Source organism: Malurus melanocephalus, unplaced genomic scaffold (genome assembly GCF_030028575.1).
Source record: "Malurus melanocephalus ecotype Western Australia unplaced genomic scaffold, MMel_1.1 scaffold_243, whole genome shotgun sequence".
Taxonomy (NCBI): Eukaryota; Metazoa; Chordata; class Aves; order Passeriformes; family Maluridae; genus Malurus; species Malurus melanocephalus.
The window spans coordinates 607517-635484 of NW_026623475.1; the positions used below are offsets into that span (position 1 = coordinate 607517).

The window sequence follows — 27968 nt, forward strand, 5'->3', positions numbered from 1 at the left end:
CGCGTGGCTGCGTGGGCGGTGGGCGTGGCTCAGTGGCGGGGCCCCGCCCACCGCCCGCCTGAGGGAGCGGCCGCGGCGGGGACGCGGTGAGTGAGGCCTCAGAGGGCGGGGGGGCGGCCGGGGACCTTCTGGGGCTTTGRGGGCCCCTTCCCGCTCCACTCTGAGCCTCTGGGACTCTTCTCAGCCCTCTTTGTGCTTTGAGGGTGGTTACGGGCCTGGGGACGCCCGCGGTGCGCTATGTGTCCGGGAAAGGGAATCGGGTGGGGGGGGCCTTGCCAGCCCCGCGGGCATAGAGGAGAGTGAGGGGCCGAGGAGGGCCCGGGGGTCACAGGGAACGTGCAGATGAGGGCTGTGGGGTTGAGGGGTTCTGTGGGGATCACAGGGGGCTCCGTTCTTGTGAATGGGCTTTGGAGGGGGCTCGGGGATATSTGGGGGTCACAGGGGACATAGAAGAGGGTGCCAAGGAACGTGAAGGTGGGGCTAGTGGGGTGTTTGGGGATCACAGGGGTCCTGGGGGCTGTGGGGSTGAGCGGGTATCTGGGAGTCACAGGGGATGTGCTGGAGGGGGCTGTGGGGCYGTGTCTGAGGGGACACAGGGGACTCTGTTGTGAATGTGCTTTGGAGGGGCCTGGGGAGCTTTGGGGGCTGCTCCGAGGGTGTTTGGGGACAACACCTCATGTGTACTGGGGGAGGGGGGAGCATCTGTGGGGATGGGGGTGCTGCCACCTTTTTAATGTTTACTTGAAAAGGGGGTCTTTGGGGTGCGCCCTAAACTTTGTGTTTGGCAGGGGCCTGGGACTGTTATCCCTGGGTTAGCACTGCATCCTTGTGTTCCTGACATGTTCACCTTTCCCTGGGCTGTGTGTGAGGCCAGGGTTGTGTCCTGTGGAGYGGCTGCTGCTGTGCCCACCACCCCCAGAATGGAACCAGACTCCCCTCAGGGTGCTGGTTGGTCACGCACCATCTTCCTACGTGTGTTCTGGGGCTGTAGGCTTGGTGCAGTGTTATTCTGAAGCAAGGTTTTAGGATTGATTTTACCTTCGTTTTCCCCCTCCTTTCTGGCCCCACTGTGCTTTGAAAGCAGTAGGAGTTTTTAAGGGATTTTCCCCTACATGGGTGAATAGGTGAGACCTCAGCCCTCTTCTGCCCATAGGCACATTTTTGTCAGCTCTGATCCTGCCTCACTGTGCTGTCATCTCAGTGATCTGAGGCTTTTCAGGGAAGAGGTGATAATTATGCAAACAGTCTTGGGTATGAGATTTAATATGACCAAGGTGAAGGTRCTGCATCTGGGTCAGGGCAACCCCCGGTATCAGTCCAGGCTGGGGATGAACAGATAGAGAGCAGCCCTGGGGAGAAGGACTTAGGRATGAGAAGATCAAAWTTCCTGGGTCCTSRGATGCAAAATTGCCCCCCAAGTCCTGGGCTGACCCCCCCCACCCCCAGTATGGACAGCAGGGGAGGGGATGGATTCTGCCCCGCTCAGGTGAGACCCCACCTGCAGAGCTGCTCCAGCACAGGAAGGACATGGAGTTGCTGGAGTGAGTCCAGAAGAGGCACCSAGACTRTCAGAGGGATGGAGCAGCTCTGCTGTGAGGAAARGCTGGGAAATTGGGATCRTTYGGGCTGGAAAAGARAAACTTTGGAGTGACCTAATTGCGGCCTTCCMGGAGCTGAAGGGAGCCTGCAGAAAGACAGAGAGAAACTGTTTACAGGGCMTGGAGTGACAGGACAAGGGGGAAGGGCTTCACATTGACTGTAATTTAGATTGGGTATTAGGTAAAAGTTCTTCCTTGGGTGGTGAGGCCTGGCACAGGGTGCCCAGAGAAGCTGTGGCTGCYCCTGGATCCCTGGAAGTGWCCAAGGCCAGGYTGGACAGGGCTTGGAGCASCCTGKGACAGTGGAAGATGTCCCTGCACACAGCAGSGGTGGAACGGGATGAGCTTTGAGGTCCCTTTCCACTGGAACCATTTGGGGATTCTGTAAACACCGAAGATGAAGAACCTCCATAAGGAGAGTGTTTTGAATTACTTTGCCAGGTTTGCTACAACCCCAGTGCTGTTGCAGCTGTGGATTATGGCTTTAAGGCAAAAAGTTCCCCTCTGGTCCCTGTGAGAGCCTTATCCTCACCTTGCGATCCTTCCTGCTGGCATTAGCAGCAGTCACAAACAGTTCATGGGAAGGAAGTTGTGTCTGGGAATCAACGGGAAGGCTCAGCTTTCCCTGTTAAGGTGTGTCCTTGTTTACCCTGTGCAGGGGCTTTGAGGCTGCTCACAGTCACCTGGATTTGAGGGTTATAAATACCTCAGTTCACAGAAGTGTTTTCGGTCATCTGAGCATCAAAACTGAATTATTGGGGTCAGGATCTGTGGGTTAGTGTTTAGGCAAAGCAGCTTGTGAGAGTATTCTTCAGACTGGATTTCCATGTGCTTTTATTATTATTTATTCTGTTTAGGGAAGCAGTCACCTCTTACTAAAATAAAGACTGATTATAACATAACTCTGTATTTACGTCACTAACAAATGCTCTTCTGCAAAGCAGCCTGTACAGCAATGCCTTTATGTTCCATAATAACATTCATATTCTGATCTTACGGCTGAAAYGCAGCAGTTTATGTAAACCAAGTGAAGCCTATGCAGAAGACTGTGCCGAGACTTATTTCACCTTATCTTAAAGCATTTAAGGACAGGTTAAAGTAAGTTCTCCTGTCATGGAAATAGGTGTGTGCTGATTTATTTGTGTTTGTTTCAAGACAGACTTTTATGCAGCACATGAAATGCTTTTTGATGTCTTTGATGCTGTCTTCTGCTGCCAGAGTTAAAGGGGATGAGTTTTGTGTTTGRTTTGGGCTTGAAAGGGATGATTTTTTCTGGTAGGCATTCATTACATCATTTTATTTTTGGGGAGCTTTCTGTTTCGTAGTTACTCTGTTTAAGTGAGTGGAGTTCAGTGAGCTCAGTCAAGCTGCAGGGGCAGCTGGAAGAAGTTGTAGATGAAAGAACCATATTGATTAYTCGTCCTTCTCAACAGTGGTAAGARCCAAGCAAYAGTCATTTGAGCTGTTTGATRTAGATTGMWTGTACCTACAGGCAGAGAAAGTGATTGTGGGGTTTTTTTAGGTTTTCTTGAGGTTGGTTTTTTTTTCTGGAAAGGTTTTGAGACAGTTCTTGGAGTGGCAGGTAAGACARTAATTCCAGAAGCCTCATCACTGGTTGTGCTAACGGAAATATATAATCTAAGATCCACTTAGGTTTGTTGGATGTGTCTCATCTAAAATCAAAGTTGCACTTTGTTTTCCTGTGCTCCAGACATGGCCTTACTTGAGCTCTGCACACCAGTAACATGTATTTGCATCCCCAAAGTATTTTTAACCACCAGAATTGAGAAACCCTCTTGCTTCAGCTGATTTGATCATCAATCTGATCTTACTTCAGTCTCCTTGAGGTACCTTCATGTTTTGGCACGTTCAGTCCCGCCTTCTCAGCATCCACGAGGTTTCATAACCATTTGCTTAGAGTTTTCTGTTCAGGATATTGTAACATTTTTTGGTGTGGTGACTCAGTCTATCTGTAGAGGTCATGAGAAGTAACAATCATCATCTCTTTTTATTAGYTGATGCTTTTGGCCCCAAGTTTGGGCCATGCCAGGATGTGTTTGTCACTCAGCCTTATCTTGAACTCATTCCATGTGCCCGTGACAGGCAGCCAAGTGTTCTGATCACAGTGTAGCAGTGCAGTCAGGAGAATCAAAGTTTAAAATAGTTTAAAAGTCTTGCTATGAACTCTACTTAAACACCTGAAAGTCGAAAATTTAGGTGTAAATAACATTTTACCCTTGGTAATGAATTTGCCGTAAGGCTCCAGTGCTGTGGTTAACAACACCTTTGTCCCCCTTTGCCAAAAGCTGTGATCACAAAGGGATATTGGCCAAGCAGTGGGACTGGATTAATAATTGCATCACAATGTTGCAGAGTCTGTTAGGAAACTCACTGCATGATGAGWGGCCAACTCAGCAGCCAAATAACTTGGGAAAGGAGCCTTGCAGTGACCTCTGAAATGGCACCTGTGTGCTCTCCCTTTGGTGCCTGTATTTGCCAAAACCATTGTCAGGAGCTCTTCCTCCTTCTAGAAAGTCAAATCCTGCCTAATAAATGCAAAGTGAGTCTCCCTAAAGCTTCAGCTTGGGATGGACTCTGGAGCTGCTGTGTTCTGCCTGGAGATCCCAGAGGAGTGTGTGGATAATGAGCTCTTTCTTTACAAGAGAAATGCTGAGTTGGTGCCTGCTGATAAAGGTCACTTGAGCTGTCTAAAGGATCTCCTGTTTTTTAAATTAGTTTCTTAATGAAAAGTGATGAGTTTAGCCAGAGGATCAGTTCATTACAGCTAATTTAACCCACAGAAAGACAAGCAGCATAATAAACACCTTTTCTGTGGGGGTGGGGGAAATGTAAAAGGATGGAGAGCCATCAGCATTTTTTTTTCTTCACTTTACTCATAAATAGCATAACCAGAGCTAATGTAAAGTTTAGAAAWTACCAATTTGGTAACATTAACATTTTTGTAGAAACAATGTCATTACAGTATCTACTCTTTTGGGGAAACCTGGCCAGGCTTCTGATGAAAGCCATTCTGCTTTCAGGTTTTCTGATCCCAACGTCCCCTCCAATTCCAGCATGACAGTCGAGTAGMACTGCTGGACCATCTTTGCCAAGGTGGGTGCAATTTTGGGTGTCTGGCTTTTGGATGGCTTTGCGTGTGAGTTGTTTACTGAACAACGACCCTGTTCTTCCCTACAGAGAGAAACTGGGACTGTAATCCTGGCAGTGGGGAGGGGATGTGTTTTGGGAGTGTTACAGGGTGATAATTACAGGTGCTGGAGTGGCTGAAGTCCCAGGACCTGCTTTCCGTCTGTTACCCCATCAGCTTTCGTGGCCATTTCTCCTCCTGTGTCTTGCTCCAGTTCTAATTTGCAGTCACAATGTGTCCTCCAACTCAGCAGAGACTTTAGACTGGCCCCTCTGGGCTTTGGATCCACTTTTTGGAGCACAAAAAAGGACTAAGGGCTTTTGAAGGGCAGCTGGTCCATAAGCATAGGCCTGAAATTGAGAAGGAAAATCAATGGCTGTTAGTCTTGGGAGCAGCACTGTACATGGRCTGTAGTCGCTGAAGCTCAACATTCAGTAATTTCTTCTGCAATTTGGGATTGTTTTTTTTTTTCTTCTTGCCCTCAGAACAACCTCAAATGTGTTATGTGCAGCTATTAAAAATCGTGTTAATCCATGRATTGCTCCTGGGAGCAGGAATGTTCAGTCATTGCTTTTGTTTTGCTACTGAGCACACAAATACAGAAATACCCTTGTGAACTATAAAATGTAACAAGTCATACATATCCCGCTGTCAGAGTGACTCGAGAATTACTCAGCTATTTACTGCAAGAATAAAAATCTGCCTGAGATTCAATACCAAAATARCCAAAAGAAGCAATAAAAAAGGGGTGATGAAAATGGACTAAAGATAGAGAAATGAGAGCACAGCTCTGTGTCAGGTCTGCCTTTGCAATTTGTGGGGAAATAGTATAGATTAGAGTTCATTAGTCAGTCATGTTTTCAGTGGCAACAGCATTGTTCCAAGAACTGGGAAATGAATGCACTTCCCAACCATCTTCCATAAAACAGTGCTATGTCCCTGACCTCTGCTGGGTGTCAGAGTTTAGTCTGTTTAATCAGGAAGTTTTCAGAAGGAAGCAGAKCTTGGCAGCCATAAAAAGTTCAGTTCAGGAGAACTGAACCTTGTGACAGCAGGGAGAAGTGGTGTGTAACAGTTAATGATTGCTTTTGCCACATGGCTTGTATGCAAAGTTGGAGTTACGCAGCTTTGCAAAACAGATGAGGCAGGTGTAAATAACAAGGCAGTGTTTGATAAAAGAAGGGTTTTCAATAAATGCAATTCCGGGTCTAGAAAACATGGCTGGATCCCTTGGAGCCTGGCCCTGTGGCTCATTGTGGTGGGGCAGCAGCTGGTCACGTTTCCTGAAATTAATCTGAGTCCACATGATGCCATTGGATGGCCTGTAAACCGTCAGGATTAAGCATCTGCCCCAGTTTGGGTGATTTGCTCAGTTTAATAACCATTCACATTATTTTTTTTCTGAGTGGTGTCTATTTTATAACTGAATGACTGCAGTTCTCACTCAGGTTATTCTGGTAACTCRGATAAATTTGAGTGAGAGGTCCACAAAGGATGTGAGTAGGGAAAAGGCAGGAAGAAACTGATGGCAGCAGCAGCAGAGTTCGTGGATGGACTGAGGATGAGCTGGGTGGATTTTCCAAGTCCCTCAGCTCACGTGCTCAGTATCATCTGCTAGTTCAACATAACCGGAACAAACAACAGAGAAAAACAGAATAAGGAAGCTTTAACCTCTGTGAAAGTGAGCTCATTTYGTCTTCCTCTGGGCGAGTGGATTAAAAATTGTGGTATTACATAATCTCTGCCCACAGAAAAGCTTCCGTCTGTCTGGAATGTTATCTACTGTGGCAGTTGGTGGTTATGAATGAGTTCCCTAATCCATTGACAGAAATGTTCCGGCAGGCACTTGCAGACTTCCATGTAGTCTAATGCTGGTTGAGAAGCCCTTGGTCAGGTGTCAGGAACTGATACAGCCTCAGGAGATGGATGTGTACATAACAAAGGCCTTTAAACTGATACGGATTTTGGAAAAATATACTTTACTGCTACTACTGGAAAGGAGTCAAACAGAAAAGAAATAGAGATTAGTAAAATTTCAGGTTTTGATTTGCTGTTGCAATTTGATTTCTCAAATCCATRGAGTTTCTCTTGTATATATGAGCACAACCTGACCCTTTTTTATAGTATCTATTTTTTCTTTTTCCTTTCAGACTGACCAGGTTACAAATATGAAAAATCAAACTCAGTCATGTGCAACTCATAGGATTCAGGTATATTTGAGAAGTGGTTCAGCTTTAATATAAAGCACCTAAAGATCACAAGGTTTTGCTGAGATCTATCGTAAGCATGTGTAAATTAGCTAATGTTTGAGTCGCTTGGGACTAGGCAGGTTTTAGTTTTTACTCTAAATGCTGCTGRTCTCTGGACTCAGCTGTGCTGTGCAGTGATTTCAAACCTCCCTTTGAGTGTGGTCGAAACCATCGATTTGGATGCTGCACTAATGGAGAATAATATTGATCATCAGCATTTCTTGGCACGTGGGAGAGGAGCTTTCTCATTCCCAGCATTCCGTCTTGTTTCACATCCAGTAATGGGGCTGGAGTGTGTCTGCCCCTGTCCCACCTCAGGCTCGGGGTGAGGCCGTGGTCAGATGTGCTCGGTGGGGTGGGAAGATCACTGTGACAGCTCCCAGTGTCCTGGGGATGGAAGGCCCCTCGCAGCACTGAACAACGTGGCTCTCAGAAAGTCCAAAATGAGCGTATTTGATGGAAGAAGCTGTGCTCACATGCAGTTTTGCTGTCAGGCCCAAGGAGTGACAAATGGCTGGGTTAGGGAAGGTCAGCTGGGAATGCRCTGCACAAGATACAGAGGTGAAGCCAGTCTAATGATTTCTGTTACCTTGTGCTGGCCAAGCAAGGGGGAAACTGGATTTATTGATAACTATAAAGYTGTGGAGAGCTTTGGGCATTAGGGCTGTGCTATATTTAAATGGTGTCTTGTCTGTCAAATGTCCCTATTACAAAATGTTCTTTGCCAAGATCATTGGCTTCTCCTTTTAAAAGTTGGTTTTGAAACTCTCAGTTGTTTTCAGAAAATTGGTTAACATGTCGTGGCTGTGGCACCTCTATGTGTCTTCACTCTGTGCTGTTAAGACATTCCAAGAGCATTTTGAAGATGTTATGAACAGCTATGGGAAATGCCACTTCACTACTTGGAGAGTGGAGTCATTGCATTTCTGAGAGATKAAATGATTCTTAATGCAGCAGAGTGTTCTCCAGCCTCTCACCCTGTGTGCTGCAGAYACTTAGTGCTGTCTTTAATTAGAAGGCTGTCACAGCTGAAGTAAAAATAACAACTCAAAACAAAACCTCCTGTGAACCAGATTGAGAGCCAGGAAACTTAAAGGCTTTACTTCTTCCTGGAGCACTGACAAGGAGCATTCCAGCCCCTCGTGCTGCCCAGGCTGTGTCCAGCACACGGGGCTGGAGGGAATGTTCCCCTGCTGGGACTTCTGCTCATGGGAGAGGTGCTCCAGGTTCAGCAGCAAGAGGGGATGTCCTGTGCCTTCAGCCAGACTGACAAAAGCTACCTCATTTCATGCAGTCCATGTTAAGAGCTCTAAAGTATCACAGTTTTGGTCACATCTGATCAGGACCGAGTTGAAATCCTTGGGTTAGAGCAGCTTTTTGGACATTAATAGACTCTTTAATTAGCAGACTCTACAGGAAAATCTRTCTTCTTGTTAAGGATTTATTAAAATCATGCATAAGTTGTACTGCTGGAATATGCTAATTTATTTAAGAATCTCTTGGATTATTCAGCAGAAGAGTGACAGGCTTTGAAGACCATTTCCTTGAAATAAATATTTTTTTTAAAGTCCTGGCATTTCTTTTGCATGTTATATTTGAGATAGACATGAAACCAGCTGCAGTTTTGGCTAGAATATTGTTAGCTTTCTGCTTGTCAAGGTGGAGTGGACTGTTCTGGAATACACTTCAATTTTAGAACTTTCCCCTTTCAAGAGTGACCTTATCCAGTGCCCAAATAGGCACCTTCCCTCTGCACGAACACCTCATTATGTGTGTTGAAATAGGCATCTTCTCTGTTTTTTCAATTTTGTATATTTTTTTAGTGGTATTTTCTCTTTTTTACTCCCACAAAATATGGCTCCAGTTCCTGGCTAATTTTGCTRTAACACAGCACTGGCCAAATATTTTTGTGAAACAATTATTAGTCATAGAAGAAAGAATGTAATGGAATATTCTTAGAAAGTGTTATAACTATGCTTGACATGTAAAATATTTATCCAGGCATGTAAACAAAGCAAGAGGTGTCTTGCCAATGTCCCCTTGTAAACCTTGGTWGGTTTGAAATCACGAACTGTTTTTCAGTTCTTGAAAATAAGSTATCAGGTTCTCTGCTGACATGAATTGACAGAATGCTAATGGTTGGCCTCACCTCGATGAAATTGTAGCCCCTGCTCTTGCCTCCCTTAAAATAAATCAGGAGGTGTTTTCCAAAGAGCTGTAATTGTGCTAAATAAAACTCCTGTGTTTATTTTGGTTTCGGATTACTCAGTATTATTTGCAGTTACTAATGCAGCTGCACTCTGAAAGGAGCCTTATGTTTGTTTTGCTTTTTCGTATTGTCTGTATCTTAATGAGGATTAAACCATGTGTCTGATTTGGAGAACTCTGTTGTATTTAAGGACAGCACTGATAATCTTCCCTTTGTGCCTCAGCTCCTAAGGAGCATCTCTGCCTTTCCACAGGAGAATTCAGCTGTGGCTTTATCTGAACAGGCTTCCAGTGACTGTTGGGGTGAGATAGGGCAGTGCCCCGTGGGGATGGCAAACAGTTCCCCTGGCAGGGACCCCATGCCAGCCTGAATCATTCCAGAGTTGGGGAAAKATCCCCAGTGCTGGGTGAGGAAGCCTGAGTTTTGCCTAGCCTGGTTCTGCCCCTCCACACTGGGCACAAACTGCTGCTGGACCTGCACTCTGAACCTCTTTCTCAACACAGCAATATTACCTTAAAATTTTAATGCATTTCATTGCAGTTTCCCCTGGTTTGTTTCTTAGGTTTGGTTTGGTTTTTTTCATTGTTATTATTTTGAAAGTTCCTGTAACTGCACTCAACCTTGAAAAATGTGCCATCTATTGTTAATTTACCAAGCTGCTGCCATGTAATTGGTTAGAAATGAATGGCAGTTGGAGTTGTAGGGCAGAGTTGTAGCAGATGAGCTGGGAATGAGTGAGCAGTTACTTGTTGGGATCCCTTCCAGAGAAGGAAGGTGGAGTTTTGAGCGGCTCTCAGCCTTTCTAAAATAAGAGTCAGAACAAGTAGGTGCTTTTTGCCGTGGGTGAAATATCAGATAACTTTTTGTAGCAAACAAAAAGCTCTGTAAATGAGGAGAGGAATTTTGGTTTAGGCTGGATATTCTCTCWGCTGATTTTTTTAATTTGTAATTTAGTTTAAAATTTAATTTTGAATTAAATTGATTAAAAACTTGTATATTTCAAAATACACTGATAATACTCTGATGCTCATCTCAAGAGATCACAGTGCACAGTTGCTGTACTAAAGACAAATAGGGTAATAATAAAAGCTAATTTATAAATTCAACATATAAAAATTATATCATCTATATATAAAAAATATATAAATTTATTCTTTGTCCTAAGGATGGCCACCAGCCTCACCTGGTGTGGGACAGCACRTCTTGGTGATTAGATGTTGTTGCTCTTTAGATTGCCCCAACCTCTTTACCAGGCCACAGGTGCTTTATTGCACTGGTATCTAGACAGATGAGATGAGTGGGCATTAAAGAAAAAAAGTCTTGCCCCCAAACCCAAGTTTTTGCATCTGAAAGTTAGTAATTAGGGACAATGTGGTTTTTTTTTATGTTGTATTGTTTGATTTGTTTTTAAGTAAGAGTTCTCTTACAGCATCTTTCATTTACACTTTCAGACTTGAAAAGAGCTTTATCACTTTCCTCCTAGTTTAGACTCTGTTTGCATTAAAAWATTATGTATTATTGATTATATGAGATATATTTAACTCTTGTTGTTTTGTGAAATAGTGTTTGGAGCAGTCTCTGAGCAATCCAGGTGTATTTTATGGGAAAGCAGTAAGAAATAKAATTGATTTATTTAATGTTTGAGCTGACAGAGGGTAACATTTCCAGGTGACAGAAACACGTAATGCCTCAGCCATGGCACCTGAACACCAGGAGAAGGTGGTGGTTCTTATTGTGGCTCTTTAGCAAAGCATTGATGAATCAAAATAACTCAATTTATACTCAGTTACTGTAAATTTGTTTGGGCCCAGGTCTGCTGGACATGGGAGTCCATATGCACATGGTCATGTACATAACCAAAAATTCTGGTGGCTAAGTCCTCTCTGCCTGTCTGAGGGGTGTATGGCAGGAGGGTGTTTTACTAAAGGGCATCAAGGGTTTAATAAAACTGAGYCGTTTCTACCCCGTAATTCCAGAAAAAACTTGTCTGAATGAGCAACCTGGGGAGGGAGAGAGACCTTCGGGAGGCGTTTACTGGCAAGAGGAGACTTCAAGCTGTTACAGCACAGATTATAGTCAAACTTTCCATGAATCAGCTGGAGGGACTTTTAACCTGAAATATTTACATGAATCAGCCGCCTCGGCTTTGGGGGAGTGACCATTGCTGCTTAAAGAGTTTAAACTCCGGAGCTTTGCTGTGCCTTGGTGTTTCCCTCTGCTCCAGAACGATTTCGGGATCCTGGTGCAGGGAGCACTGAGCACGGATGAGCCGGCAGTAAGTAAGGGAGGGGTGCTTGGCTCCAGAGTTACACCAGGAATTATGAGTGGTCAGTTCTGCTCAGAAGTTCTGGTGGCTGCAAGTAGATCAGGTTCTGCSTTAGAGCTCCCTCAGAAATACTCTTGCCCTTCTGCTGTTTTCTGTAGGTTATATTTGAAAAACTGGACTTTGTATAATATAAATTCAGGAATTGAAATMGTGGGAATTTGGAACCAAGTTTGATTTAACTGCCTAGGAATAAAACTTAAGAAAGAAAAGCTTTCTTAAATCCAAAGGGATAAGGTAGTTCTTGCTTTTATGCTTTGTTGAAGTGTGTGGGATTTTCTGAAAGCTTTGTAAGTACTTTTGCAGAAAATGGTAGAACAGAGAACATAGCCAAACTATGTTGTCTGCAGTACTTACTCCCGTTGCAGTCTTTTACCTAAGTATTTGTAGCTTAATTTAACTCAGGTGAAGAGAAAATGTAACCCATAGCTGTCACCTGCCTTAAAACTTTATTTAGCTCAGTATTGTCTATTTTAGCAGGGAACATTTGTTTCTCCTGTCTCTAGAGAAAAATATCCTGCTTATACTTGCAACAGCTCATCTTTTGCCACAGTTTTTTTTTACCTTTTCCCTGATCATATCTGCACATTCTAACCTTCTGCCAAGGAAGGAGGTGTATATTCTATATGGGCATGGCTAGCTTTATTTAAATTGCTGAATTTTTTCAGATAGCACTGGCAAAGTTGCCATTGCCATAGTGGTAAGAAGCTGTTSATGAACATCAAATATAATTTTTCAGATTACTTTATTCCAGTAGTGTGAGGAAATGCCCTTTATATCTTGCTTGGTTTTGCTCTTTAACACAAATACCCTGAGCCTCAGAGGRAAGGAAATAAAAAAGGCATTAACTTGTTGCCTTGGTGAGGAATTTTGTTCCCTTGGTGGGACATTGCTGGATGCACTTCATCTGTTCCGTTGATGAGGCTGCCACAGTGTGACCTTCTTATTTTTGGAAAGTCTGTAATAGGTTACACCAAGTTAATAAATCTCSTTTATTTTTCTGCTTGTATCACACTTGGTGACTGAAAATTGGCAAAAGAAAAGATGCTCTGAATGTGGGGCACTGCTGGGGGTCATTTTAGTGCATAAACTGAGCTCTGGTGGTGACAGAAGGACCTGGTGACCTCTGGCTCTTAAATCAAGGTGTGCAAGTGCAGTGTTAAACCCTTAAACCCATATTGCCAACTGTAGTTTTGAATTGCATTTGTAGAAACAGTGGATTTTTGTTAAGCCTCAAGTAAATGAGTAAGTCGGTAAACTTTGCTAACAGTGCAGCACTATGCACAGAATGGAAGAAACAATCAGGCATTTCATCAGCCTCCTTGCTGTCTCTTGCCAACATTTTCAGGCTGTCTTGCATTGCATCAGGCCTGCTGGACATTATTTTCCATCTATCATTTGAAGCCAGMTGGAAAATGAATCCTCTGTATATTGATAGAGTTATTTCATAACAAGGGAAAAGCTTTTTGTCATGTGCCTGTGCTGGTTCAACCTATAAATCAGCTTTTATTGTCTGCTTGYGTTCGTGTTGGGAAAATGAAATGAGGATTAGTAAGAGGCTCGTGAGAAGCATGAAGGCTGCAGGTACATGTTCTCTCTGCTGCAATCCAGGTGAATGCACTTCCATGTTGTTCTCCAGTGCTCCAGGGAGTGGCAACCCCAGCCCTGCCAAGTCTCAGCTGGTCCTGAGCATCTCCTTTGGTTCAGGTGCACAGGGCAGTGCCTGGGGCTCAGCCTGGAAACACTGATTTCCCTGCTTGGGGGAGACCTGTGGAGCCAGGCTGGAGAGCTGGGGGTGTCCAACCTGGACAGGAGAAGGCTCCAGGGAGAGCTTAGAGACCCTTCCAGTGCCTAAAGGGGCTCCAGGAGAGCTCCAGGAGAGCAGGAGAGGGACTGGGGACAAGGGACAATGGCTTCCCATTGCCAGGGGGCAGGGTTAGATGGRATATTGGGAATAAATCCTTCCATATCAGGGTGGTGAGACCATGGCACAGGATGCTCAGAGAAGCTGTGGCTGCCCCATCCCTGGATGTGTCCAAGGCCAGGCTGGAGACAAGGCTTGGAGCAATGTGGGTTAGTGGAAGGTGTCCCTGCCCATGGCAGTGGGTGAGACTGGGTGRGCTTTGAGATCCTTCATAGTTACAGAATGGGCTATCAGGTCTGGTCTGAATTTTTAGTAGGGAACATTTCACTTTTTGCCTTTCTTTCTACCAGATGAGTTCCTGTCATTCTGCACAGGCCTCTGGAATGCCTCCCTGCAACTGGGCAATTTTTATTGCAGCTGAGCTGACCTCATAGGCAGAATAGTTTATTTTTTCTCTTTTTTTTTCTTCGCTCTCTCTTGTAAAGTCTCCATGTGATGATCAGAAGCAAATAGTTATTAGGAAAATGCAAAGTTGGATTGCTGTATACTTGCCAATGTTATAATTTTTCATATCAAGTTTGATGGCTGCTTTTTTACTTAGCCAGTGTTACCCACCCAGGGGAGATCTGTTATCTCCATATTACATTCCCTCTGTGGTTTATACCTTACACTGATTCCCTAGTCCTTATGTACAGGAAACACTTGTCCTTATTTATCTTAAACCTGTGAGATCGCTGTTTTTGTCTCCAGAGTAGGAAATAAATCATTGCTAATTTGTTTCTCTGCTTTTATGTTTAGAGGAACTTTTGGTGTATTCTAAGGAGATCTTTTAAGAATTTATGCTTTTGGCTAATACAGAGTTAATTTTCTTCCTAGTAGCTTATAGGGAGCTGTGGTTTGGATTTTTTGCTGGAAAAAGGTGTTGATAACACAGGGGTGTTYTAATTCTTGCTGASCAGGGCTYRCACAGAGCCAAGGCCTTTTCTGYTYCCCACTCACCAGTGGGCTGGGGATGCATAGGAGCTGGGGRGACACAGCCAGGCCAGCTGACCCAGGGATGGATATTCCACACCTGAAGGCATCATGCTCAGCATACAGAGCTGAGGGAAGAAGGAAGAGGGGGGCGGATTTTGGGAGTGGTGGTGGTTTTTTTTCCCAGGTAAGGTGACCCTGCTTTTCTGGGCATGGCTGAGCACCTTCTTGCCTGTGGACGGTGGGGAGTGAATTCTGGTTTTGCTTTTCTTGCATGCACAGCTTTAATGGAGTCATAGAATCCAAGACTGGTTTGGGTTTGAAGGAACCTTAAAATTCATCTTGTTCCACCTCCTGCCATGGGTAGGCACAATTTCCATTATCCCAGGTTGCTCCAAGCCCTGTCCAGCCTGGCCTTGGACACTGCCGGGGATCATGGGGCAGCCACAGCTTCTCTGGGCACCCTGTGCCAGGGCCTCACCACCTTCACAGGGAACAATTCCTTCCCAATACCCCATCTAACTCTGCCCTCTGAGCAGTGGAAAGCCATTCCCCCTTGCCCTGTCCCTCCAGTTCCTTATGAATAGTCCCTTTCTGGCTTCCTTGGAGCACCTCCAGATCCAGGCAGGTGCTGTGAGGTCTCCACACAACCTCCACTTCTCTTTTCCTTTACCTATTAAAATGTCTGCATCTCAACCCACAAGTTAGTCTCCCAGTTCTCTCTCAATCCCACCAGGGAGCAGTGAGCATGGGGCTGTTTGGGACTCAGWTGCCATCTGGGGTTAAACTGGGACAGAAATTAAAGCCAGGCTTTAGCCATTGTGGAAAGATGTGCAGTTCTATTAGAAATCCATCTTGTTCTAAGTGGAGGGCTGTGGAATTAGGTCAGGCACACCCTGCGTACACGTGTTTCCTGCTTGCTCATATTTCTGAGAATAATTGTACATGGGAATGTTTTTGGAGACTTAAAGGAGTGTTGTCACCTTAAAAATGAGTTGTTTGGAGTTTTATTTCAGTCCTGATGGTTAGCCTGTGGTTTAGGAAGAGGGGAGGATTRTTCACAGCTGATTCACTTGCTGCTGGTCCTTCCTCACCGTTTGCAAAYCAAATGGTGAAGTAAAGATACTAATTTCTACTATTTTTAATCTCTTAAAACTTCACTCTTGCCATGCCAGATGACAGTGAGACCCTGCATAAGCTGTCAGATGTTACAGCAAGGGCTGTATTCCTCAATGGATTTTGGCAGCTTGGCTTTTCATTATTTTTCTTTGAAGTTTCTGTTTAGTTCTTTACACCTAAAATACTCTGTAACAGCTCTTTTAAAAAATTCCACGGATGAGGGGTATATCCTTATTAATATAATGAAATATTATATTTATAGAATACAATAAATAAAAAGTAAAAACCAGCATGTTTGTACTGATGCTTTTGTTTTCATCTGCTGGCCATGTTGCAGTATTTGAGTTGCTTTTCATGGCACATATCACCATTTTTATGGTGGCCCATGCAAGTGAAGCCATTCAACTCTTCCAGTAGTGGGGTGAGAACTGTCTGCATTGGGAAGTGGCTTTGGAAGTGCCTCAGATTCCTTAGGGTGGGGAAGGATAACTGCTGAAGATTGTCCCAGACTCTTTACATTCCAAAACACTTCCTTCTWAAGAATTACAAAGAACAAGGATCAGCCTCTTTATCTCTGCAAAGCATTTGCAGCATGAATTGTTTGTGCCACAGGTTCATTGCTAWAGAAAAGTGTTTCCATTTTGTGATTAAAAACTATTTAAATCTGACTTCCTTGTTTTTCCCTCAGTGAAAGACAAGGCTCTAGACTAGTTCAAATTGAGATGATTTCACTGGGACCACCAGCACAGAGATGTTTGTGCAGTYGCACAGCTCATTCCTGACATTGTTGCATTCCAGAGGAAGGAAGGACCCACACACCCCAAGTAGGGCAAAACCCRCGGCCAGAGCCAGATGGGAATTTTGATTTTTGATTCTGATACCGATTCCCTTAAAAAAAAAAAAAACAAAAAAAAAGCCACAGCCTTTCTCTGGCTGGAGTAGCTCTTTCACTGATCTTTAGTGCCAAATGTGACATGGGGCTTTTGCTGCCCCTGAGTTCCCAGCTCCCCCAGTCCAGCTGTGAGGCTTCAGCTCCTCTGTGGCCCGGTCCTTCCCTGGTTTTTCAGGATCTGAGCACACAAACCAGTCCCAGGCTTGTTTGGTCCCAGTGAGGAAAGACATCAGGGTGCCTGTTCACTGCTCATGATCCCTTCTGTGGTGCCACCCAATTAACACTTCCCAGAGGGTGGAAACGTGCATGGAAGGAGCCCTCTGAAGAAGGTGGTGGTAACCTGGCAGTATTTGTCCTGATGCTGTAGAGGAATTGCTGGTGCATGGCCAGGGAGCTGAGGAGAGAACGTGCCACAAGTCAGAGTAACACCTGAGTAGGCAGTGGGCCTGCTGCTCTCAGCCTAAGGATTAAATCTCCTCTGTGTCCCTGTTTTCTCTCATAAAACACTTCCCTGCAGTGCTTCCCAGGGCTCTTAGGAGCAATGAGCAGTTAATATTTGTAAAAAGCTTTGAAGATGAATAGTGCTAATTATTATTTATGGGTATTCATTCTCACCACGGTAGTTCTCCTTGATCCTGGGCATGAAAGGAAACCAGGACATTTGTAAGCTGGTCAGGCAGGAGTTTGGCCTTGAAGTCTTTATGTACTTGTTTCCCCACTGGGTTCTGGGTGTGTTTGCAATAGATTTGTCACGTTWAATGACCAGTTTGGGGATTTATTGTACCAGCCAGATGTGCAAAAAGWTGTTTTCTCATTTCCCTCAATTCTGCTGACACATGATGTGCAGCATTTGGGCATGCCAAGAGGGGCCAGGGGGCAGGGAAATGCCATCAGCCTGAGCTGGGTCAGATGATCAGCAGGACTGGATGTTCYACTTCCAGGAAAGAGGAAAGTCAGATCTTACACTTGGGAGAGCCATCACATTGCAAAGAGCAGCTGATTTTAGTACTTTATGTTGGTGCTCAACTTAGTGTAACAGAAAAGAACAGGAGAACTGTGTCAAACAGCGGGGGCATTTTTTCCCTAACAACTCTTGCTTAGCAGATTAGGCAACAAAAGTGGGGGAATTTTTGTATTTGTGTATTGTAGTTCCTCCATAGTTCTGTAAATAATTTCTGAGSTGCTGTAGTTAAGGTCTCTGCTGAGAGCTGAGTGCAGGGTCTCTGCATTTAACTCAGAGCTTGAAGTGATGAACAAAGATTTCAACATTCACCCAACTCAGTGTGGTTGTTGTGATAGTCAGCCTGTTGGTGTTTCATGCTATTTGACATCACTTAAATGGGGCTTGTGAGGCAGAGTTCTGGGGAAATTATGGAGTCTAAGTGTCCCTGGATAAAGCTGCTCTTTGCCTTCATATGCTCTGCTTATTGATCTGATTTCCTGCCTAAATTCTCCTCTCTGCTGAGTAACGTATTAAATAATCAAGAGATTGTTCAGGCATTGCAAGGGGAGGTTGTTGGCAGAGCTGCAGCAATTGAGCACTCCTGGAAGAAAGAGACCCAAGAAGTAAATTTTATGCTTATCTTGTTTTCTTAATGGAGTTCTTGTCAGCTGACAGAGCAGATTCTGTTCCCTGGTGAGTGTGGTAGCATCACTTTTATCAGGGATATTGTTTCAGTATAGGAAAGTTAAGGAGGGGCTGGGGGGAAAGAGTTCCTGAGCCACAACGCGATGTGGTGTCTGTTCCTCTGAGCAACCTGGGCTGCTGGGAGGTGACCCTTGAGATGCTTTAAGGTCCCTCCAACCCAAACCATTCTGGAATTCCTCCTGACAGCTGGCAAGTCTCAAGAATGACTCCCCTTAAGGGCTTTCCCTTAGGGTTAGGATTATCTTGATTATCTTCTCGACAAGGATATTCTTTTCCTCATTTCAGAATACTTTTCCCTAAGTAAATCAAACTGCATTTTAAAAGACAAGTTTTGACTTTCAGTGCAGTTACCATATTTTAGAGCATTTTGGTTCAGATCACTCATTGCAGAATGTTCTGTATTGAAAAGGACCCTGAAGGATCATTAAATCCAACTCTTCAGTGAATGGCCCTTACAGGGATTGAATGMACAACCTTGGTGTTATCAGCATCATGCTCCAACCAATTGAGCTAATATCAGGGTCAAAACATACAATGTAATAATTCAGTGAATGTGTTTGAAATCATGGTATTAGTTATATAAATACTTTAGCATTTGCAGTCTGAAAAATTCCATTTCCTCACGATAATTGCGGTGCTATGAAACAGGGCAATAGTTGACTTTTTGTTCCATTGGACATAGTAATTCTGGAATTGATTCAAAAGGCCTTTTTTGGGGTTTTGTTTGGGCTTTTTTTTTCCCTCTGGGGTGTTTTAGAGTATGTGCGTTTTCATATTTAGATTTACCTCCACATCCTCATGTCCCACTGCCCAGCACTGCTGGACTTTCTACCACCTCTTTGCTGCTCTAAAACATGAGAGAAGAGAGCAGAGGACTGCTTGGGTTTTTCACAGGGAGTTTGTATTACCTCTGCTCAGGTAACAGATTTGTTCATGTGTGGCCAGGTCCATCTCCCTTAAGGTGTTGGGAAAGGTTCTTCTGTCCCCAGAGGGTGCTGGGCACTCCCCAGGCTCCCCAGGGAATGGGCATGGCCCCAAGGCTGCCAGAGCCCCAGGAACATTTGGACAGCACTGCCAGGCACAGGGTGGGATTTTAGGATATCATTTCAAGGGTCAGGAGCTGGACTGGATGACCTTGTGGGTCCCTTGCAGCTCAGGATATTCCATGGTTCCACCTGGAGGATGTTTGGTCACACGATGTAGTTGTGTGTGTTCCTGTGAGCAGCAGGGATACTGATGGTCTCTTCCAACTCAAGATATTCTGTCAATCTATTCCCAGGTGCAGGGCAGCATTCACAGGGACTRTTGGGTTTCTGGTGGGACTGATGAGGGGTCTCTTCAGGGTCCAGGCAGCCAGGATAAGAAAGCAGCCTGGAAGGTGTGGGGAGAGGGAGTTTCCCCACACCGGGTATTGTGGTGAGAGCAGAGGGGAAGGCAATGCTGTGGGTGCTGTTCAGGTTGCTGGGACTGAGATGACCCTCGGGAGCTCCTCGTGTCACTGGTCCTCCTGGTCAGACTCTTTAAAAAAAGAAATGGTTTTGTTGTTGCCAAAAATCTTCTTTCAGATGACCATCACATGATGCGTAAGCAGCAGATTTTCTAAAAATATACAGATATAATAATGCTGGCAACTTAGAATGGGGTTTATGGAACCAAAGGAAAGAATTGTTACTCCTTTTTAAATTCTCATTAAGAATAAAATGCTTAATTCAAACTGCCAGTAACGATGGACTTGAAAYCCAGCACTGAACTGCTCATTAAGGCCTTCACCCTCAGCAGGTGCTGGCCCAGAAAACTCAGCAACTCTGACTTGGCATTTTGCTGTTTTATTAGGKTTGTGTTTTATCTGCTTTGTCTCTGCCACGGCACTGCTCTGCCAGGCGTCAGAGATGGCACCCGCAGGCTCTGCAGGCTTCACYGAGCCAAGGGAAGGACACAGAACAATTGTTCTGCAGGGGGGAAATTGGAAAAATTCATTAATGAGGAAATTGGTGGTTTATGTTTGAGRGAGTGAAAGGAAAACACTTGAAGCCAAGAAAGGAGAGCTGGTTCTCATCCAGGGCAAAACAAATGCCAGAGAGAATGGGGGAAAGAGACAGCAAAGAGACCTGATCTGTTAGGAGATACAAAGGAGTGAAGTGGATCTTAAAAACAAAATAAGGAGGAAGAATTTCACTGGGAAAAAAATGGGAAAAAAAATGGAAGATGTATCTCCACATATGCTGGAAAAACATTCCAAATTAGAGAGCTATTGGTTAGAGCATTGTGTGTGGGACTGCTCCAGCATGGCWGTTCTGCCATGTGAGTGTCTCTTGTGGGTTAAATACTGGGGGGAGCACTGTTTGACAGCACAGGATAAATTGAGAAGAAAGAACCAAAACCAAGCAATACCTGGGAGCAGGGAACCTCCTGGTCAGAGTGGTTAAGAGGCAGTGCCTGAGCTGTTCACTGGGGAAATGTTGTTTTTCAGGCTGTAACTGTGTTACAGAGTTCCTTTTGCCAGGACTGGGAGTCGAGAATATAAACATTTTTAAAGGGCACTAGAGGTTTGGAGGGTTGGTAATTGCCAGGAAGATATTTGCAGGAACATACATGTGATCTAAAGACATCAGTGGCTTTAGACTTAGCTCTTAAAAATTAAATTCTATAGATTAAATAGATTTAATAGAACCTTTATTACTTTAAAACCTTTTTCCCCTCTTCCTAGGTGAGAGTAGGGGCATAACTAACACCATAAGCCTCTGAAACACAGTTAAAAATACCTGAAGAAATGCCTTTTGAGCCTGAGGGACCTTGCTTGTTGTACCAGATACAAGGATTTCAACTTCATTGCATGGGAGTTTCTTCCAAAACTAACAACCTGGGTTTCTCTCTCCAGCTCTTCTCTTAGGAAACGCCAGCAACTCCTCACAGCACGGAGGACCAGCATGAATGTGAACTGTGCTGGAGGCACAGACTGGTCAAGAAATCAGGAGTCCAGTTGTCCTGTGGAAAACAGAACTGTAGCAGCCCATGAGTCAGAAGAAAGTTCTGTGGTGTTAGGAGGTCACAGCCCTGCAGTTCCCAGGGCTGAAAGTAAGCATAACATCCTCAATCGTATAATCTTAAGTGAGATGATTTTTTGGGTTTTGAGGGGTGTTCTGTTTTGGAAAATGTTTCAGTATCACAAGGCAGTTTGCACTGGGGAGTATGTCCCCTGCCTGTGCCAGGCTGCTCTAAAGGGCAGCAGTTCACAGCAGAGTTCAGCATCTTGGCACAATCATCCCATGGGAATGCCCTGGCCAGGCAGCTCCTCCTGGGGCTGTCCCTGAGCACATTCACTGGAGGCAGCTGGACAGTCCTGTGTGCCCACCACGGRCTGGCACTGGGCACTACTGCCTTATACCACCGTGGTGAGGTGTGTGCTACTGCTCAGCTTCCTGTGGGAGTTCTGCCAGCAGCCTGGCTCTGTATTTCTGRCCTTGTTTAATTCCTGTGCTCCTGCCATTTGCACCTGAATCCATCTTGCTTTAACAAGGAACATTAGGCGTCATGGTTCATCAAAACATCCAGCTGCTGATTCAATTCAGTAACAGCCTAGTTCTATGTCATAGAATATTCCCCTGACAGTTATGGCTATTGGCATCCTTAATTATTGYATGACTCAGTTTTCTCATTTCAGTAGGAAGTGTTACTATGAAATGWTGTTTTTCAATAAATTCTCTCTTCCCCTTGCAACGTTTGTTTGTGTCCCTCAGGTCTGGACTCTGAATGCCGACACAACACTTGCCCAGTAAGTCCCCAGATCAGTAGCATGCTCTCTGCTCCTGAAGARCCTCACAACTGCCATTTCCCAGATGGAAATAAGAGACAGCCGGAATATTTTAATACCCAGGAACGCCACGGATGCTGCGCTTTGTCTTCAAGCAGCAGTTCCCAGACAGTGGCTCCAGAGAAAGTGACCTTGGTGGTGGATGGCACCCGCTTTGCAGTGAATCCCCAGATCTTCACTGCTCACCCTGATACCATGCTGGGAAGGTAGGTCACTGCTGTTATTTTTAAGGTACTTTAGGACAGTCTAATATTTGTTAAAATGGAATAAACATGTAATGTTTGTTTTGTGATCTCATCTGTACACACGGTGACGTCAGTCAGAATTTGGCTGTGAGTGAGACCCACAAGACCTGACCAGATGGAGAGCTGGTAGTTCCCTAGATAAGCTTCCCTTTGGTCCACTCCCATCAAAAAATGCACACTTTTAGCCTAACTTGGTCTCCATTTACCTTCTTCCCAAGTGTTTGTCTGGTCTGTAAGCAGTACATCTGTCTCCAGCTGATAACCTCCCTCCTGAATGGGCAATATGATAATGCTCCATCCCCTTCTGCTGCCACCTCCCTCTCCTGAAATAGAAGTTACTCAGCTCCTGCTGAAAGGTTGGGCCTGTTGCTGCACCAAGAAACCCTTGTGTGCTGCATTGCCAGCACTTTCCCCGGCTCTGACCAAAGGGTTCTGTTGGGTCACTGACCCTTGCACGTGTTGTTGTGTAGAACAAGGCATCAAAAACCACGTGGAGTTATCTGGTGAGGGTCAGTGCAAGGGCTTTAGTGCCAGGGGATTTGCTGCTCGAGGACTGAATGATCTGTTCCTTTGGCTTGTTCCTTGCAGTGCAGTAGCCATAGCAACAGAGCCCAGGCCTCCCTGAGCCAGCTTTTGTCCTTATTTACTATGGAAGAGATTGGAGTGGAGGTTTAAGTTACTGTATCTGTGTGTCACTACTGGATTTCATCACAGAWTCATGGAATGGCCTCATTTGGAAGGGTCCTTAAAGCTCAGTTCATTCCACCCCCTGCCATGGGACACCTTCTACTATCCCAGGATGCTCCAAGCCCTGTCCATCCTGACCCTGGACACTCCCAGGGCTGGGGCAGCCACAGCTTCTCTGGGCAGCCTGTGCCAGGGCCTCAGCACCCTCACAGGGAAGAATTTTTTTAACCCCAATGTACCTGTTTGTCWCTGTAATAAATGCATTTCCATGTTCTTGTGCACTTACATAGCTCTTTATCTCTTCAGGATGTTTGGGCCAGGCAGAGAGTACAATTTCACCAGGCCAAATGAGAAGGGCGAATACGAGATCGCAGAAGGGATCAGCTCGGCCGTGTTCCGCACCGTGCTGGTAAGGGCAGCTTTGCAGATGGGGGGAGAAGAAAGAAACAATCTGTTTGTCACATGTGCACAACTGAGCCATCTCCAGGCAGCTGTGCTCCCTGGGACATTCTGTTTTCACGTTTTGCCTTGTGATTTTGAAAGAAAAAATAGAGCGGGCTTTGATATAAATCCACATTTCAGATATTTGATCGTGTTGCCTTTTACCTTTTCTATGTCCTGCTGTTGTAATTCCTGAGCTGTATCCTGACCTTGTGGTTGCATATAAATGCATATTGCATATGACATTTTCTGAAACCTTGTGCCATGGAAAAGTTTTAACTGGAGCTCATAATTTATCAGACCCTAGAGGATCTGCAAACAGACGTAGATTCTCGGACAAGCAGAGCTGTTTTACTGTTCACAGAGCTATAAATAGCTTCMGTATCTCTCCAGCATTAGTAAACAAAACAAAAGACTAACAGGAATGATCACAGTCCAAGATATTCTTAATTTTTCTCTCTAAAAACTGTCCTTTTATGCACAGGATTATTACAAAACYGGAATCATTAACTGCCCAGATGGGATTTCCATCCCAGACCTTCGAGACACATGTGATTACCTCTGCATAAACTTTGATTTCAACACAATCAAATGTCAAGATTTAAGTAAGTATGGAGAGAAATCAGCTCTTGGGAGATCATTAGCAGAGTGTTGAGCACTCTGATCCTGAATCAGTATAGTTCTTAATCTTGTGCTTTAGTTTAAGCATGAATGTGTGGATTTCAGTGGGGCTCAAATTGCATTTAAACAGCTTCCTTTTGGCCGCTTCACTCCAAAGTGAAGTGACTGAATCCTTCAGAACACAGGCACCTTGTTCCAAAAGCAAATTATAAACAATTTAGTCTCTTTTTCTAACAGAGGCTAAGCACAGCTTCCTGTTACTGTCAATAAAATGAAGGCTAAAAGCAGGGTTATAACCCCTATCCAAAATATACCAGAGAATCGTGAATAATTTAAACTAAAGGCTGGTGGGCAGAGCAGAAACCAAGGAAAACAAATCTGGAAAGTAACAGAGTTCCTGATCATGAAGGGATTTGATTTGGAACAGCTTTTTGGTGGGCATGTTGGCAAGAAAAAAAGTACTTTTAACACAGGCAGGTCTGTGAAAGGCACATTACCGAAATGGGGTGTGTGGTATCATAACACAGGCTGTGGGTGGAATTTCCTGCCCTGTTCTCTGATGAGAGATCACAGAAAAGGCAGCAAAATGGACTTTCAAGGGCAGAGGTTGTTGCTGGAAATTCAAGTTAAGTATGATAATGAATTAATTATTCAGTCTGTTACTGTTGCACTGTATTGATTGGAGCTTGGTAGGTTTTTAATGGGAAYGGAATGGTTCTGCAGTGCCATTTGCATCCCCTTTGAAATGCAGTATGTACCTCTGATTTTGCCAGTTCTGGATCTGGAGGCTGTCAATGTGTCTGAACATATGTTGAGCAATTTGTCTGGRGAAGAATTCTGGCTGTGCTCTCGGGTGGATCTGGGMGGTGCAGAGCTGGGACATATTTTCCTCCTGCAGCAAAGCTCCTCTKCTCTRTGTCTCCTCAGGTGCTCTGTTACAYGAGCTSTCCAACGAYGGGGCTCACAAGCAGTTTGACAGCTACCTGGAGGAGCTGATCCTGCCCATCATGGTGGACAGCGCCAGGAAGGGCGAGCGGGARTGCCACATCGTCGTGCTGACAGATGAGGACACCGTGGACTGGGATGAGGATCATCCCCCTCCCATGGGAGAGGAGTATTCACAAAGTGAGGGCTCTGCACTGTGTTTCACACACACCCAGCCATGAGGAAAAGGCACATTCCCAAGCTGCCTTCCTCCATGGAGAGATGCTGGCACATGGAGCCCTGATTTGTGTGCTCTGAGCTGGTGCTGCTGGAGGCACGATAGCTCGCTTTTTAGAGCTGATCTCAGCACTCACTGCACGTTTTCTTCTGCTTCTGCTTCCCCTTCAACCTTCTCCTGGCTCCTTAGTGGGGGAATACTCCTTCTTTTGCACTCCCATCACCACCCAGTCTATGGAGACTGTGATGTRCATCTCTGCCTTCCCACAAGGAAGTGCGATTTATCCCAGTGAGGRAAACAGACACCTGAAATAATTCTTGGAAACCACACCTGGATTTTGGCACAGCAGGGCATGTCAAAAGCAGRGAGAAGGTTCCTCTTTGTAGATTCTAACACCCTTTTTTTTTTCTCAAGTCCTTTACAGTTCCAAGCTGTACAGATTCTTCAAGTACATCGAGAACCGGGACGTGGCAAAAGCTGTGTTAAAGGAACGGGGCCTGAAGAACATTCGCATTGGCATTGAAGGTAAAGTGCTGCCTCAGCAAGGGAAATGCACAACCAGGTGACTCCACAGTCAGTAAAGCCTGGTTTCCTCTGGACTCCAGGCGTTTCCTTGTTTACTCTGTGCTTTACATTTATTTTTATGAAACAAGTCAAAACTCAGCATGTTCTTCCTTTACTTCTAACGTGTTCCACTGAAATTGGCCAAGGGGCTTCAAAGTTAAAGGAAAGTTAGGGGTACATAACATGCACCAGAAGGACTTGTCTCCTTAGGAATGAGTAAACAGGAAACGGGAGTCAAATGCTTCCACCTGCTGATCCRAGCATTCCCTTAGGGAACTTGGAGACTGCTGGGCTCTGTCCTGGGAGACTGTCTTATTTTTAAAAATGGGTGTTTGCTCACAGAATGGCTGGTGCAGTGCAGCACCTGTGACTGACTGCACACAGTGCTGCACCCCCATATCTTAGAATCATGGGGTCATTTAAGTTGGAAAAACTCTCTGAGATCACTGAGTCCAACCATTAACYCAGCACTGCTAWGCCCACTACATCCCCAARTGCCACATCCACACRTCTTTTAGACCACTCCAGRGATGGTGACTCCRCCACAGCCCTGGGCAGCYTGTGCCAGGGCTGGACAACCCTGGTGAAGAAATTTTCCCTGATATCCAATCTAAACCCCACCTGCTACAACTTGAGGCCATTTGCTCTGGTCCTGCCCCTGTTCCCTGGGAGCAGAGCCCTACCCTTCCCCCCCGGCTGCCCCCTCCTGTCAGGGAGTTGTGCAGAGCCACAAGGTCCCCCTTGAGCTTCCATTGCTCCAGGGTGAGCCCCCCCCCAGCTCTCCCAGCCGATTTTGGTGCTCCAGACCCTTCCTCAACTCCGTTGCCTTCCCTGGCCATGCTCCAACCTGTCAATGTCTTTCTTGCCATGAGGGGCCCAAAATTGAAYATAGTACTCGAGATGCTTCAGCAGTGCCCAGAACAGGGGGACAGTCACTGCCCTGGGCCTGCTGGACACACCATGGCTGTTACAGCCCAAGTGCCCTTGGCCTTGTTGCCCATCTGGGCTCAGCCTTGACTCTTCTTCTTTTCTCGACACATAACCTCACAATGTCTTAATATTGCTCCTGATTTGTCTGCCCCTTTATCCTTCTCATCCTCACTGGCTCATCTTTTGGCACATGGGAATGACCTGCTCCTGGATCTTTAAGCTTTCCTTTGTGAAGGATGTCCAGACTTCCAGGACTCCTTTGCAGGGGAAAATAGAACAGCCTTTTGTAAGCTAGTAATGATAATGTGGAATCCGAGCATTTGTCTACTGAGTTGTGTGTGTGTGTCTCACCCTGACTCCAAAGTCACCCCTGCCTGGGTGTTCTGCTGGAATCCTGTTATCCCTTTGTGAATCAGAGGGATGCAGTGGAACTGACTTTGTCTGTGTTTCCAGGGTATCCCACGTGCAAGGAGAAGGTGAAGAGGAGGCCTGGTGGCCGCTCCGAGGTGATCTACAACTACGTGCAGAGGCCGTTCATCCAGATGTCCTGGGAAAAGGAGGAGGGCAAGAGCCGCCACGTTGATTTCCAGTGTGTTCGCAGCAAATCCCTAACAAACCTGGTCACAGTGGGGGATGATGTGTCAGAGGACCATGAGGTTATAATGCATCACCCYCCCCAAGTGGATGAACTGGACAGGCTGAACGCCCCCTTCTCCCAAATGGTTGTTAACGATCTACCGGATTAGCGTGGCTCAGGGTGGAGAATCCTGCTGGATGTGGGAACCTCTCGCCGTAGTTTCATCCCAGGTGATGGGACACAGACTCCTGCAAGGTGCTTTATCCTCGTTCATGCTCTTACTACGTTGTCGTATTTCAAGCATGTTAATAAAGAGCCACACTCCATAGTCTTAATTGTGCAATCAAAAGCAACATCTCCTCAGACAAAAAGAAATGATCTGTTGTTTCTACTACAAAGGCTTCTGGATTGTGGGTGCTGAATATTTTATCTAGACTTCTGAAAGAAGAGCACAAGTGTGTAGAAACGTCTTGCTTGACATGAGAGAGGAAATTCTGGGCCTGTCAAGACAAAGCTTTCCTTTACCATTAGGCACAGCTTTGTTTTTGTGAGGATCAATTACAGAAGACTGAACATCAAAGCAGGACAGATGATATTCTTTATCAACCAGCAGAAATGTAGCACAGTGTGACAGCATAAGCCTGAGCGTGGAGGAATCTGTTTGCACTGCCACCTGGCTTTGGATCCAGCGTGGTGTACTGCTGCCTGAGGGAAGGAGGARCCAGTTCCATAGGAAGCACATGCCTGTTCACAGGAATTCCCTATCTATACTTCTCTGTGAGATGGAATTGTTGTTTTAGGGATGTTTTCTGTTCAGTAAAAATGAGTAGATCATGCTAAAGGAAAACCCAAAAGAGACTGTAGCTGATATTTTACCAACAAAATAAATCTGTTAATAGCCAAATAGA

General features: G+C 45.2%; 1 protein-coding gene across 5 annotated transcripts; it reads left to right on the plus strand.

Moving 5' to 3' along the window:
* The first annotated feature begins 36 nt into the window (after window positions 1-36).
* On the plus strand, window positions 37-27964 carry KCTD20 (potassium channel tetramerization domain containing 20). Of its 5 annotated transcripts, none has more exons than XM_057375202.1 (9): window positions 37-86; window positions 4640-4712; window positions 20901-21097; window positions 21760-22039; window positions 23072-23174; window positions 23691-23811; window positions 24755-24952; window positions 25404-25514; window positions 26937-27964. In XM_057375202.1, the coding sequence occupies exons 3-9, from the start codon at window positions 20950-20952 to the stop codon at window positions 27227-27229; spliced, it is 1254 nt and encodes a 417-aa protein (XP_057231185.1). In that variant the 5' UTR covers window positions 37-86; window positions 4640-4712; window positions 20901-20949; the 3' UTR covers window positions 27230-27964. The 5 variants fall into 5 exon arrangements, with proteins under 5 accessions (XP_057231185.1, XP_057231186.1, XP_057231184.1 ...); XM_057375203.1 differs by lacking the exon at window positions 37-86 and adding an exon at window positions 1901-3033; XM_057375201.1 differs by lacking the exon at window positions 37-86 and adding an exon at window positions 3148-3445.
* The last annotated feature ends 4 nt before the right edge of the window (window positions 27965-27968 follow it).